At 48.9% G+C, this 15,648-nt stretch overlaps 1 protein-coding gene across 6 annotated transcripts in view; it reads left to right on the top strand.

The window, feature by feature from the left end:
* The window catches only part of CBX5 (chromobox 5), a 121,246-nt gene that overhangs the window by 81,468 nt on the left and 24,130 nt on the right, over positions 1-15,648 (top strand). For all 6 annotated transcript variants that reach the window (XM_063952177.1, XM_063952181.1, XM_063952180.1 and 3 more), the window contains one exon: positions 2,149-2,311. In XM_063952177.1, the coding sequence (XP_063808247.1) occupies positions 2,149-2,311 (163 nt within the window). The remainder of the gene's footprint in view (positions 1-2,148; positions 2,312-15,648) is intronic.

Raw genomic sequence — 15,648 nt, 5'->3', positions numbered from 1 at the left:
AAGACAGGACCTGTTGCAACAGGGGCCCTGTTTGTTCCAAGACTTACCGCGGCTGCGTTTGACGGCATGGCGGTTGAACGCCGGATCCTAGCAGAAAAGGGCATTCCGGACGAGGTCATTCCTACGCGGATAAAGGCTAGGTAGGACGTGACAGCTAAACATTATCACCGTATATGGCGAAAATATGTTTCTTGGTGTGAGGCCAGGAATGCTCCTACAGAGGAATTCCAGCTGGGCCGTTTCCTTCACTTCCTACAGTCAGGAGTGAATTTGGGCCTAAAATTGGGTTCCATTAAGGTCCAGATTTCGGCCCTATCCATTTTCTTTCGAAAAGAGTTGGCTTCTCTACCAGAAGTTCAGGCGTTTGTAAGGGAGTGCTGCATATTCAGCCTCCTTTTGTGCCTCCAGTGGCACCTTGGGATCTTAACGTGGTGTTGAGTTTCCGGAAATCACACTGGTTTGAACCACTTAAAATGGTGGAGTTAAAATATCTCACGTGGAAAGTGGTCATGCTATTAGCCTTGGCTTCGGCTAGGCGTGTGTCAGAATTGGCGGCTTTGTCACATGAAAGCCCCTATCTGGTTTTCCATATGGATAGCAGAATTGCGGACTAGTCCACAATTTCTGTCAAAAGTGGTGTCATCTTTTCATATGAACCAACCTATTGTGGTGCCTGTGGCTACTCGTGACTTGGAGGATTCCGAGTTACTGGCTTTGAAGGTTTATGTAGCCAGAACGGCTAGAGTCAGGAAAACGGAGTCACTGTTTATCCTGTATGCATCCAACAAGCTGGGTGCTCCTGCTTCAAAGCAAACTATTGCTCGCTGGATCTGTAACGCAATTCAGCAGGCTCATTCTGCGGCTGGATTGCCGCTGCCAAAATCAGTTAAAGCCCATTCCACTAGGAAGGTGGGCTCTTCTTGGGCGGCTGCCCGAGGGGTCTCGGCATTACAACTATGCCGAGCTGTTGCTTGGTCAGGTTCAAACACTTTTGTTAAGTTCTACAAGTTTGATACCCTGGCTGAGGAGGACCTATTTGCTCAATCGGTGCTGCAGAGTCATCCGCACTCTTCCGCCCGTTTGGGAGCTTTGGTATAATCCCCATGGTCCTTACGGAGTCCCCAGCATCCACTAGGACGTTAGAGAAAATAAGATTTTACTTACCGGTAAATCTATTTCTCGTAGTCCGTAGTGGATGCTGGGCGCCCGTCCCAAGTGCGGACTTTTTCTGCAATACTTGTATATAGTTATTGCTGCAATAAGGGCTATGTTATTGTTGCATCAGGGTTGAACTGATGCTCTGTTGTTGTTCATACTGTTGACTGGGTAAGTTTATCACAAGTTATACGGTGTGATTGGTGTGGCTGGTTTGAGTCTTGCCCTGGATTTCCAAAATCCTTTCCTTGTACTGTCAGCTCTTCCGGGCACAGTTTCTCTAACCGAGGTCTGGAGGAGGGACATAGAGGGAGGAGCCAGAGCACACCAGAATCTAAATTCTTTCTTAAAGTGCCCATGTCTCCTGCGGAGCCAGTCTATTCCCCATGGTCCTTACGGAGTCCCCAGCATCCACTACGGACTATGAGAAATAGATTTACCGGTAAGTAAAATCTTATTTTTTTTATTTTATTTTTTTTATTTGTGACTTAACCAATATATGTTCTTGGATGGCTGGTCAGATCTGTAGCTGGCTATCATTGTGTTGGAGTATTGTTCTCGTGCTTAGAGTAAAGGTCCAATGTTGATCTTGAGTATCAGGTCTCTGCTTGATTAAAGAAACAGGAATCAGAGTGGGGGACCGCCACATAAGTTATAGTGTGTTGAAACCATAAGAAGAAAGCCAATTAAATTGCTGAATTAACCCTCAAGGGTATGTGGGAGTATGATTGTTAAACAGGAATAACTGTAATACTTGTATTGGTCTTTGAGAAATGCTTTGCCTTAATGTAGCACTGCCTCTTTATGCCACTAGTAGATACCTTCAGACTTCACTGCATCCATCAAGACTACACACAATGATTTATTTATTTAGTTCCTCTCTTACATTTCATATTTTTAATTTTGCAACTACAGGGCCATACCCCTGACAATCTCATGATAGGTAGGCAGCGGAATAGTATGCCTGTTCTTTATATGACTTGTATTTTCCAGGGGCGAGACCGAATAGGGGCACCAAGATGGGGAAAAAAAACAAGAGAGCATCTGATGCCTCTTCTTCCTCCGAAGAAGAAGAATATGTGGTAGAAAAAGTCCTTGATCGGAGGATTGTTAAAGGACAAGTGGAATATCTGCTTAAATGGAAAGGATTCTCTGAGTAAGTTTTCTCAATGGAAATGGGTAAAATGTCCCATAACTGTTGTCATTTAAAGTATTGGTCTGTGTTTTGAATAGCCATATTATAATAGATGTTTATTTTAAAAAGTTTAATTTTTATAACATGCTTGTGTAATTCAGTTAGCTGTGATCTGCGCACATCAGCCCATTACAGTAGCTGGTTCCTACTCATACTCAGAGGCTGCAAACAGAAATAGTATCTGAAGACACATCCTGCAAAGCCATCGGGCTCACAACTTATTGAATTGTCCCAATTTACATGTTTGCAAATAAACAATAATATAGTGATTTGTTTACTTTTAAACGTTTCAGCAAATTATACAAAGAATCATGATTGTTGCTGTTCTAGGTATCGTTACAATATCCATATTTCTCTGACGTTTCTCTGACGTCCTAGTGGATGCTGGGGACTCCGTCAGGACCATGGGGATTAGCGGCTCCGCAGGAGACAGTGCACAAAAATAAAGCTTTAGGATCAGGTGGTGTGCACTGGCTCCTCCCCCTATGACCCTCCTCCAAGCCTCAGTTAGGTTTTTGTGCCCGTCCGAGCAGGGTGCAATCTAGGTGGCTCTCCTAAAGAGCTGCTTAGAAAAAGTTTTTAGGTTTTTTATTTTACAGTGAGTCCTGCTGGCAACAGGCTCACTGCAACGAGGGACTTAGGGGAGAAGAAGTGAACTCACCTGCGTGCAGGATGGATTGGCTTCTTAGGCTACTGGACACCATTAGCTCCAGAGGGATCGAACACAGGCCCAGCCATGGAGTCCGGTCCCGGAGCCGCGCCGCCGACCCCCTTGCAGATGCCGAAAAGTGAAGAGGTCCAGAAACCGGCGGCAGAAGACTTTTCAGTCTTCATGAGGTAGCGCACAGCACTGCAGCTGTGCGCCATTGTTGTCACACACTTCACACCAGCGGTCACGGAGGGTGCAGGGCGCTGCGGGGGGCGCCCTGGGCAGCAATGAGGTTACCTTGTTCTGGCTAAAAAATACATCACATATAGCCCCTGGGGCTATATGGATGTATTTAACCCCTGCCAGGTCTCAGAAAAACGGGAGAAGAAGCCCGCCGAAAAGGGGGCGGAGCCTATTCTCCTCAGCACACAGCGCCATTTTCCCTCACAGAAATGCTGGTGGTGCTGGTGGGAAGGCTCCCAGGCTCTCCCCTGCACTGCACTACAGAAACAGGGTTAAAACAGAGAGGGGGGGCACTTATTTGGCGATATGATTATATATATTAAGATGCTATAAGGGAAAAACACTTATATAAAGGTTGTCCCTGTATAATTATAGCGTTTTGGTGTGTGCTGGCAAACTCTCCCTCTGTCTCCCCAAAGGGCTAGTGGGGTCCTGTCCTCTATCAGAGCATTCCCTGTGTGTGTGCTGTGTGTCGGTACGTGTGTGTCGACATGTATGAGGACGATGTTGGTGAGGAGGCGGAGCAATTGCCTGTAATGGTGATGTCACTCTCTAGGGAGTCGACACCGGAATGGATGGCTTATTTAGGGAATTACGTGATAATGTCAACACGCTGCAAGGTCGGTTGACGACATGAGACGGCCGGCAAACCAATTAGTACCTGTCCAGGCGTCTCAAACACCGTCAGGGGCTTTAAAACGCCCATTTACCTCCGTCGGTCGACACAGACACGGACACTGACTCCAGTGTCGACGGTGAAGAAACAAACGTATTTTCCATTTGGGCCACACGTTACATGTTAAGGGCAATGAAGGAGGTGTTACATATTTCTGATACTACAAGTACCACAAAAGAGGGTATTATGTGGGGTGTGAAAAAACTACCTGTAGTTTTTCCTGAATCCGATAAATTAAATGAAGTGTGTGATGATGCGTGGGTTTTCCCCGATAGAAAATTATTGGCGTTATACCCTTTCCCGCCAGAAGTTAGGGCGCGTTGGGAAACACCCCTTAGGGTGGATAAGGCGCTCACACGCTTATCAAAACAAGTGGCGTTACCGTCTCCAGGGAAAGACCAAAGGGATACGGCCGCCCTCAAGGAGCCAGCTGATAGGAGGCTGGAAAATATCCTAAAAAGTATATACACACATACTGGTGTTATACTGCGACCAGCGATCGCCTCAGCCTGGATGTGCAGCGCTGGGGTGGCTTGGTCGGATTCCCTGACTGAAAATATTGATACCCTTGACAGGACAGTATTTTATTGACTATAGAGCATTTAAAGGATGCATTTCTATATATGCGAGATGCACAGAGGGATATTTGCACTCTGGCATCAAGAGTAAGTGCGATGTCCATATCTGCCAGAAAATGTTTATGGACACGACAGTGGTCAGGTGATGCAGATTCCAAACGGCACATGGAAGTATTGCCGTATAAAGGGGAGGAGTTATTTGGGGTCGGTCCATCGGACCTGGTGGCCACGGCAACAGCTGGAAAATCCACCTTTTTTACCCCAAGTCACATCTCAGCAGAAAAAGACACCGTCTTTTCAGCCTCAGTCCTTTCGTCCCCATAAGGGCAAGCAGGCAAAAGGCCAGTCATATCTGCCCAGGGATAGAGGAAAGGGAAGAAGACTGCAGCAGGCAGCCCATTCCCAGGAACAGAAGCCCTCCACCGCTTTTGCCAAGTCCTCAGCATGACGCTGGGGCCTTACAAGCGGACTCAGGTGCGGTGGGGGGTCGTCTCAAGAGTTTCAGCGCGCAGTGGGCTCACTCGCAAGTGGACCCCTGGATCCTACAAGTAGTATCCCAGGGGTACAGATTGGAAGTTCGAGACGTCTCCCCCTCGCAGGTTCCTGAAGTCTGCTTTACCAACGTCTCCCTCCGACAGGGAGGCAGTATTGGAAACAATTCACAAGCTGTATTCCCAGCAGGTGATAATCAAAGTACCCCTCCTACAACAAGGAAAGGGGTATTATTCCACACTATATTGTGGTACTGAAGCCAGACGGCTAGGTGAGACCTATTCTAAATCTGAAATATTTGAACACTTACATACAAAGGTTCAAATCAAGATGGAGTCACTCAGAGCAGTGATAGCGAACCAGGAAGAAGGGGACTATATGGTGTCCCTGGACATCAAGGATGCTTACCTCCATGTCCAAATTTGCCCTTCTCACCAAGGGTACCTCAGGTTCGTGGTACAAAACTGTCACTATCAGTTTCAGACGCTGCCGTTTGGATTGTCCACGGCACCCCGGGTCTTTACCAAGGTAATGGCCGAAATGATGATTCTTCTTCAAAGAAAAGGCGTCTTAATTATCCCTTACTTGGACGATCTCCTGATAAGGGCAAGGTCCAGAGAACCGTTGGAGGTCGGAGTAGCACTATCTCAAGTAGTTCTACGACAGCACGGGTGGATTCTAAATATTCCAAAATCGCAGCGGTCTCCGACGACACGTCTGCTGTTCCTAGGGATGATTCTGGACACAGTCCAGAAAAAGGTGTTTCTCCCGGAGGAGAAAGCCAGGGAGTTATCCGAGCTAGTCAGGAACCTCCTAAAACCAGGAAAAGTGTCAGTGCATCATTGCACAAGGGTCCTGGGAAAAATGGTGGCTTCTTACGAAGCGATTCCATTCGGCAGATTTCACGCAAGAACTTTTCAGTGGGATCTGCTGGAAAAATGGTCCGGATCGCATCTTCAGATGCATCAGCGGATAACCCTGTCTCCAAGGACAAGGGTGTCTCTTCTGTGGTGGCTGCAGAGTGCTCATCTACTAAAGGGCCACAGATTCGGCATTCAGGACTGGGTCCTGGTGACCACGGATGCCAGCCTGAACGGCTGGGGAGCAGTCACACAAGGAAAAAATTTCCAGGGAGTGTGATCAAGTCTGGAGACTTCTCTCCACATAAATATACTGGAGCTAAGAGCAATTTACAATGCTCTAAGCTTAGCAAGACCTCTGCTTCAAGGTCAGCCGGTATTGATCCAGTGGGACAACATCACGGCAGTCGCCCACGTAAACAGACTGGGCGGCACAAGAAGCAGGAGGGCAATGGCAGAAACTGCAAGGATTCTTCGCTGGGCGGAAAATCATGTGTTAGCACTGTCAGCAGTGTTCATTCCGGGAGTGGACAACTGGGAAGCAGACTTCCTCAGCACGACCTCCACCCGGGAGAGTGGGGACTTCATCGGGAAGTCTTCCACATGATTGTGAACCGTTGGGAAAGACCAAAGGTGGACATGATGGCGTCCCGCCTGAACAAAAAACTGGACCGGTATTGCGCCAGGTCAAAAGACCCTCAGGCAATAGCTGTGGACGTTCTGGTAACACCGTGGGTGTACCAGTCGGTGTATGTGTTCCCTCCTCTACTTCTCATACCTAAGGTACTGAGAATTATAAGACGTAGAGGAGTAAGAACTATACTCGTGGCTCCGGATTGGCCAAGAAGGACTTGGTACCCGGAACTTCAAGAGATGCTCACAGAGGACTCATGGCCTCTGCCGCTAAGAAGGGACTTGCTTCAGCAAGTACCATGTCTGTTCCAAGACTTACCGCGGCTGCGTTTGACGGCATGGCGGTTGAACGCCGGATCCTAAGGAAAAAAGGCATTCCGGAAGAGGTCATTCCTACCCTGGTCAAAGCCAGGAAGGAGGTGACCGCACAACATTATCACCACATGTGGCAAAAATATGTTGCGTGGTGTGAGGCCAGGAAGGCCCCACGAAGAAATTTCAACTCGGTCGATTACTGCATTTCCTGCAAACAGGAGTGTCTATGGGCCTCAAATTGGGGTCCATTAAGGTTCAAATTTCGGCCCTGTCGATTTTCTTCCAGAAAGAATTGGCTTCAGTTCCTGAAGTCCAGAAGTTTGTCAAGGGAGTACTGCATATACAACCCCCTTTTGTGCCTCCAGTGGCACTGTGGGATCTCAACGTAGTTCTGGGATTCCTCAAATCACATTGGTTTAAACCGCTCAAATCTGTGGATTTGAAATATTTCACATGGAAAGTGACCATGATGTTGGCCCTGGCCTCGGCCAGGCGAGTGTCAGAATTGGCGGCTTTGTCTCACAAAGGCCCATATCTGATTGTCCATTCGGACAGGGCAGAGCTGCGGACTCGTCCCCAGTTTCTCCCTAAGGTGGTGTCAGCGTTTCACCTGAACCAGTTATTGTGGTACCTGCGGCTACTAGGGACTTGGAGGACTCAGTTGCTAGATGTTGTCAGGGCCCTGAAAATATAGGTTTCCAGGACGGCTGGAGTCAGGAAAACTGACTTGCTGTTATCCTGTATGCACCCAACAAACTGGGTGCTCTTGCTTCTAAGCAGACGATTGCTAGTTGGATGTGTAGTACAATTCAGCTTGCACATTCTGTGGCAGGCCTGCCACAGCCAAAATCTGTCAATGCCCATTCCACAAGGAAGGTGGGCTCATCTTGGGCGGCTGCCCGAGGGGTCTCGGCTTTACAACTTTGCCGAGCTGCTACTTGGTCAGGGGCAAACACGTTTGCAAAATTCTATAAATTTGATACCCTGGCTGAGGAGGACCTGGAGTTCTCTCATTCGGTGCTGCAGAGTCATCCGCGCTCTCCCGCCCGTTTGGGAGCTTTGGTATAATCCCCATGGTCCTTACGGAGTTCCCAGCATCCACTAGGACGTCAGAGAAAATAAGAATTTACTCACCGGTAATTCTATTTCTCGTAGTCCGTAATGGATGCTGGGCGCCCATCCCAAGTGCGGTTTATCTGCAATACTTGTACATAGTTATTGTTAACTAAATCGGGTTATTGTTGAGCCATCTGTTGAGAGGCTCTATTGTTTCATACTGTTAACTGTGTTTCATATCACGAGTTGTACGGTGTGATAGGTGTGGCTGGTATGAGTCTTACCCGGGATTCAAAATCCTTCCTTATTGTGTACGCTCGTCCGGGCACAGTACCTAACTGAGGCTTGGAGGAGGGTCATAGTGGGAGGAGCCAGTGCACACCAGGTAGTCTAAGATCTTTCTAGAGTGCCCAGCCTCCTTCGGAGCCCGCTATTCCCCATGGTCCTTACGGAGTTCCCAGCATCCACTACGGACTACGAGAAATAGAATTACCGGTGAGTAAATTCTTATTTTTTCTCTGTGATTTTAGTCACCATATCTATCCTGTATCTCTGCTTGTGCTAACTACACTGCGCAGGGGTTTGGATAAGAGGTATTGTGCTGCTGCCAATTGTACTGTGTTACCTGATACTGCAAGTTATATCATGTCTGCTTCTAAAGGTAACGGTTCTGGGGCTGAACACACTGCCGGTGTTGCTGAAGCCACAGACCCCTATGAGGAGACTATAGCAGCTGTGGGCACTGGTTCTGGGGGATCCTTGCCCCCCAGTGGGACTGTGGAATCGGGGGTACATAATGACCCACCGTGGGCTACTTTCTCCACACTTCTACATACGCTAGTTACTAAACTAACACCCTCTATGGGACCTCCTATACCGGTGCAGCCGTATGTGGTCCCCGCAGCTAACCCGCCTTGGGTGGACAATTTATCAGATCAATTGAAGAAGTTGAACCAGTCCTTGACAACTAAAAAGTCTGACCCTCGCTCGCCTAAGACCAAGGGGCCCTCTAATCGAGCTCTTATCTCCTCACAATCCACTGCTGTCACTGACATCTCGTCTGATGAAGATGGCGCTTACACTGACCCCACAGATTCTGACACAGATACTGCTGATGGGGAGGGTAGTTCACATGTGGATGTTCCTGATCTTTTGGAGGCTATTAAGTTAATTTTACAGATTACGGATGATCCCGAGCCATCCGCCCCTCCTAAGAAACCGGATAGGTTCAAGCGTCAGAAGGTGGTTAAACAAGTTTTACCTCACTCTGACCACCTAGTGGATATACGTCAGGAACCCTGGGGAAACCCGGGTAAGAAGTTTGTGCCTCAAAAGAAGATGCTGGCTCGCTATCCCCTCGCGCCAGAGCTGTCTAAAAATTGGGAAATGCCTCCTCCAGTAGTCTCACATGTGGCTAGGATGGTGGTTTCCTCAGCTCTACCGTCACGTCTCTAAAAGAGCCTACGGATAAACGTGTGGAGGGTTGTCTGAAAGCGATTTACACCCTCACGGGTGCTGCACAAAGGCCTACTATTGCAGCAACATGGGCTGCAGAGGCTATTGAAGCATGGGCCCTAGAGTTAGAAGCTGAAATCTCTTCTGACCATGCTAGACAATGCTTGTCCTATATTGTCACAGCTTCTCACTATATTAAAGAGGCGGCTTCTGATGCCGGTATCCTAGCAGCCAAGGCCTCTACTACATCAGTCCTGGCTCGCCGGATATTGTGGCTGAGATCCTGGTCTGTGGATCTGGACTCTAGAAAAACCCTGGAGGTACTCCCTTTCAAGGGAGATATTCTGTTTGGGGAGGACTTAAATAAGATAGTGGCTGACTTGGCTACTGCCGAAACTGCCTGTCTGTCAAGTACCGCTCCTTCTGTGTCGAAGGCTAAAGGTACTTCCTTTCGCCCCTTTCGTCCTTCAGGTAAAGCAAAAGGTCAGGCGTACAACAAGCAGGCCCGCACTTCCAAACCTGGTAAGCCGAAGCCCAAAAGAGCCTGGGCTGCCCGTCAGCCAGCTTCCAAGACCGATAAGCCTGCCGCATGACGGGGCGGGGATCCCAGGGTGGGGGGCCGGCTTCTAAGGTATACCCAGGAATGGTTGAAGACCACTTCAGATGCCTGGGTACGGGAAGTCGTCACTCGAGGTTACGCCATAGCCTTCAAAAACCGACCCCCTCATTGATTTTGCCAGACAGATGTCCCGTTGGACCAGACAAAGGCAAACACTCTACATTCGGTGGCACAGACCTTCCTGGATACAGGAGTCGTAGTACTGGTGCCTCTTGCTCAGAGGGGCTGGGGGTACTATTCTCCGCTGTTTCTGGTCCCGAAACTGAATGGGTTCTCCCGGCCCATTCTCATCCTCAAGGCATTGAACAGGTTTGTGAAAGTTTCCAAGTTCCGTATGGAAACCCTTCGCTCTATAGTTCTGGCCTTGGAACCTGGGGACTACATGGTCTCCCTGGGCATACAGGATGCTTACCTGCATATTCCTATAGCAGTGTCACATCAGCAATACCTGAGGTTTGCGATTGGCAACCTCCATTACCAGTTTCGGGCGTTACCTTTTGTTTTAACTACGGCTCCGCGAGCCTTCACCAAAGTTATGGTGGTGATGACGGTGGTACTCCGCCGTCAAGGGGTCAGGAAACTGCCGTATCTGGACGACTTGTTAATCCTGGCAAATTCCCCAGAACTTCTCCTACGTCATCTGGATATGACGGTCCGGTTTCTACAAGCCCATGGGTGGCTCATCAACTGGAAGAAATCCTACCTGGTCCCTACTCAGAGCATGGTGCACCTGGGAGCGCTATTGGACACTCACAACCAGCGGTTGTTCTTGTCTCAGGAGAAAGTACTAAAGCTTCAGGACAGGATTCGTTGCTTCCTTTCTCGTCCGCAAGTGTCGATACATTCGGCAATGCAGGTGCTGGGCCTCATGGTGTCAGCATTCGACATGGTGGAGTATGCTCAATTCCATTCTCGCCCCCTCCAGAGGCTGATTCTAGCCAAGTGGGACGGCCTGCCTCACCGGATCAGGTCTCACATGATCTCATTGACTCCGGAGGTCCGTCTGTCGCTGCACTGGTGGCTCCAGGACCAACGATTGTGCAGGGGCCGTCCCTTCTGGATATCCGACTGGGTCCTGTTGACGACACATGCCAGTCTAAAAGGTTGGGGCGCGGTGCTGGAGCAACACTCCCTTCAGGGTCGGTGGACCAAGGAGGAATCTCTCCTCTCGATCAACATTCTGGAATTGCGGGCGGTCTTCAATGCGTTGATCCTGGCCCAGCAATTTAATTCAGAACCGTCCTGTTCAAGTACAGTCGGACAACACCACCACAGTGGCTTACATAAATCATCAAGGCGGCACTCGAAGCCGTTTGGCAATGAAGGAAGTCTCACGGATCCTACATTGGGCGAACGCCATCTACCGGCCATATCTGTATTCCGGGAGTCCTGAATTGGGAAGCGGACTTTCTCAGTAGTCAGGACGTACACGACGGCATGTGGGGCCTCCATCCAGAAGTGTTTCAACTCCTAGTGGAAAAGTGGGGCCTTCCAGACGTAGATCTGATGGCGTCTCGACACAATCACAAAGTTCCGGTCTTCGGAGCAAGGACAAGGGATCCTCATCAGCATTCGTGGATGCGCTGGCGGTGCCGTGGAGGTTTCGGCTGCCGTACATGTTCCCTCCGGTGTCATTCCTGCCCAGGGTAATTCGGAAGTTCAAGCAAGAAAGAGGAATTCTGCGTCTCATAGCTCCAGCGTGGCCCAGACGGCACTGGTTCTCAGAACGGCAGGGCCTATCGTCAGAGCATCCAATTCTACTTCCACAACGCCCAGACCTCCTCGTTCAGGGACCCTGTGTCTACCAGGACCTAGCCCGGCTGTCTTTGACGGCGTGGCTCTTGAAGCTTCCGTCTTGAGGGCTAAAGGGTTTTCTGAGGCTGTCATTCAAACTATGTTGCGGGCCCGGAAACCGGCTTCTGCTCGGATTTACTATAGGGTCTGGCATTCTTACTTTGTTTGGTGCGCATCTAACCATTATGACGCTTCCAAGTTTAGTATAGCCAAGCTGTTGGCCTTTCTTCAGCAGGGCCTGGACTTAGGCCTGCATCTGGCCTCCCCCAAGGTTCAAATATCTGCCTTGTCGGTGTGGTTTCAGAGAAAGATTGCTACCTTACCTGATGTGCATACCTTTACTCAGGGCATGTTGCGTATCCAACCTCCCTATGTCCCGCCTGTGGCTCCTTGGGACTTGTCGGTGGTTTTGGAGGCGTTACAAGAGTCTCCGTTTGAACCTCTTGGTTCAGCTGATCTTAAGTGGCTTTCCCTTAAGGTGGTGTTTCTGCTGGCTATTGCTTCAGCTAGAAGAGTGTCGGATTTGGGTGCCTTGTCTTGTAGTTCCCCATATCTGATATTTCACAGTGACCGGGCGGTTCTTAGGACTCGTCCGGATATTTACCTAATGTGGTTTCTTCGTTCCACCTTAACCAGGAGATTGTGGTTCCGGCACTTGTTTCTCCTGATCTGTCACCCAAAGAGCAGTCTTTGGATGTGGTACGGGCTCTCCGTATCTATGTGAAGAGAACTGCTTCCATTAGGAAATCTGATTCTCTCTTTGTACTGTTTGGATTTCACAAACGAGGCTGGCCTGCTCACAAGCAGACTTTGGCCAGATGGATTAGTATGGTGATTGCACATGCTTATGTGAGGGCTGGTCTGTCGGCTCCTGCTCACATTACAGCCCATTCTACTCGGTCTGTTGGACCTTCTTGGGCGGCCCGCTGTGGTGTGACCCTTGAACAATTGTGCAAGGCGGCTACGTGGTCCTCTGTGAACACGTTCATAAGGTTCTATGCCTTCGATACTGCCGCTTCCCAGGAAGCTTCCTTTGGACGCCCGGTTCTTGTGCCCGCTACAGTGCGTCCCCTCCCATAAGGAACTGCTTTAGGACATCCCGTATGTCTTTCCTTGTGGAGCCCAGTGTACCCCGCAGCAACGAGTTTTATGGTAAGAACTTACCTTTGTTAAAACTCTTTCTGCGAGGTACACTGGGCTCCACAAGGCACCCACCCTGTCTCACTTAGCTTCTTTGGGTTGGTATGGCATTAGCCGCTGACACTTCTCCTGTCATGAGTGTGGGGTGTATGTGGCTACTAACGGTTGTCGTCTCTTTTCCTGCTACTGCATTGGGCTGGTTAACAAAAACTGAGCTCCTGTGCAGGGAGGCAGGATTATAGAGGAGGCGGCGCTATGCATTCTGGGAACAGTCAAAGCTTTTGAGACTGTTGGTGCCTCGGATCAAGATCGTACTCTACACCCCTATGTCTTTCCTTGTGGAGCCCAGTGAACCTCGCAGAAAGAGTTTTAACAAAGGTAAGTTCTTACCATAAAACTCGTTATATGTCATTTTAAAATAGACTTATTTAGAAGTTATGAAGGCCAAATTAGAGTTAAAAAATATATAATATTAAAAACATACTTATTTTGAAGTCTTAAGTATGCCATATAATGTGCCTTTTATCTTGTTCGTTTTGATACCTAAAAAATGTTGTTTTCCCAAGGTTTTGGGAAGTTATGGGCACCAGAAGTGAGTACATGTTTTGTTTGGGGTCTTTTTTTTTTTCCACCTTAGGTTGCACTAAGCTGCAAACATTTTCTAGCATCCAGTTGAATTCCATTTAGAGTTCACAACAAACTGGTACTGTTTGGGGTGGTGGGGATTACAGTAAAAGTGAGCCTGGTTCTTACTAGATACAGGGATTCCCATATTTCAGAGTGGGCACTCTACTTTTGAGCAATATGTAAACGTTTTGAGTGACCAGCTGACTGTGTGTAATGAGTCCTGGGCTATATTTATAAAAGACACGCATAGGGGAGGCCTGGTCCTGCCGCTGTGTTTATACTGGTCAAGTAGCATAGCCCTGTCATCGAGCAGCAGCTTTAGTGGTCAGTCTAATTAGCCACAATGATCTTGCGGGTGCGAGTCATCACAGCAGTTAACGCACTTTACGGTGGCCCGAATTTGCATAAAAGTGCTTGCCACCCCATAGATGTCAGAGTTATTTTTAGTGAATTGGGGCTGATTTCAGCCAGCAAATGGTGAGAGATGCGTTTGGAACGCTGCTTCAATGACACATCCCACCCGCCGCGGCTAATTGGATCAACCCCCGCTTAGACTGTAAAGGGCCCCATACTCTAATGAAACATGTCGGACCCTCATGTCGCCGGCGATCATCCCGGCAGCCTCCCGGGGGGCAGGATCGCATAAGATACATCGTATGTGGTCCTTTTGCTTACGCTGTATCTTGTACGATCCCAGCCATGCCTGCGGGGTCCAACATACACGAGTGCAGCACAACCAATCTAGGGGATCCAATCCGATGCTCACGGGAACGCGCATCGGATCAGATGTAAAACACATCCGAATTGCCCGATTTTATCTGATATATCGGCCCGAATGGCCGAAATCGGATGAAATCGGGCATTATCGTTCTAGTTTATGGGGCCTTTACTGAATAACTACCCAAATACTAGCAATTGATTATAGACTTACTCCTCAAACACATCACATTGACATCTTCCTCGCTTGCATGAATAGTACAATATCCAGTCAGTAAAGGCGTGTATGCCACAGCACCCATCTGCTCATCACAAATAATGACAGCTACTCTAGAGCTTGGAAGGGTATAAATTGAGAATGTAAATGTGTTATGTAAAACTTCAGTTTCACACTTTCTGGAACCACTAAAAAAAATAAATGTGTAATAACTTTTCTCTAACGTCCTAAGTGGATGCTGGGGACTCCGTCAGGACCATGGGGAATAGCGGCTCCGCAGGAGACAGGGCACAAAAGTAAAAGCTTTAGGATCAGGTGGTGTGCACTGGCTCCTCCCCCTATGACCCTCCTCCAAGCCTCAGTTAGATTTTTGTGCCCGGCCGAGAAGGGTGCAATCTAGGTGGCTCTCCTAAAGAGCTGCTTAGAGTAAAAGTTTGTTAGGTTTTTTATTTTCAGTGAGTCCTGCTGGCAACAGGCTCACTGCATCGAGGGACTTAGGGGAGAGAAGTGAACTCACCTGCGTGCAGGATGGATTGGCTTCTTAGGCTACTGGACACCATTATCTCCAGAGGGAGTCGGAACACAGGTCTCACCCTGGGGTTCGTCCCGGAGCCGCGCCGCCGACCCCCTTGCAGATGCCGAAAAGTGAAGAGGTCCAGAAACGGCGGCAGAAGACTCTTCAGTCTTCATAAGGTAGCGCACAGCACTGCAGCTGTGCGCCATTGTTGTCAGCACACTTCATAGGAGCGGTCACTGAGGGTGCAGGGCGCTGGGGGGGGGCGCCCTGGGCTGCAATGATAGTACCTTATTCTGGCTAAAAATACATCACATATAGCCCCTGGGGGCTATATGGATGTATTTAACCCCTGCCAGGTCTCAGAAAAATGGGAGAAGAAGCCCGCCGCAAAGGGGGCGGGGCCTATTCTCCTCAGCACACAGCGCCATTTTCCCTCACAGAAATGCTGGTGGGAAGGCTCCCAGGCTCTCCCCTGCACTGCACTACAGAAACAGGGTTAAAACAGAGAGGGGGGGCACTTATTTGGCGATATGTATATATATATTAAAATGCTATAAGGGAAAAACACTTATATAAAGGTTGTCCCTGTATAATTATAGCGTTTTTGGTGTGTGCTGGCAAACTCTCCCTCTGTCTCCCCAAAGGGCTAGTGGGGTCCTGTCCTCTATCAGAGCATTCCCTGTGTGTGTGCTGTGTGTCGGTACGTGTGT

The sequence above is a fragment of the Pseudophryne corroboree genome, chromosome 2 (genome assembly GCF_028390025.1).
Source record: "Pseudophryne corroboree isolate aPseCor3 chromosome 2, aPseCor3.hap2, whole genome shotgun sequence".
NCBI classification, from domain to species: Eukaryota; Metazoa; Chordata; class Amphibia; order Anura; family Myobatrachidae; genus Pseudophryne; species Pseudophryne corroboree.
The sequence above is the reverse complement of the archived record's forward strand: the minus strand, read 5'-3'. Positions and strand labels throughout refer to the sequence as shown.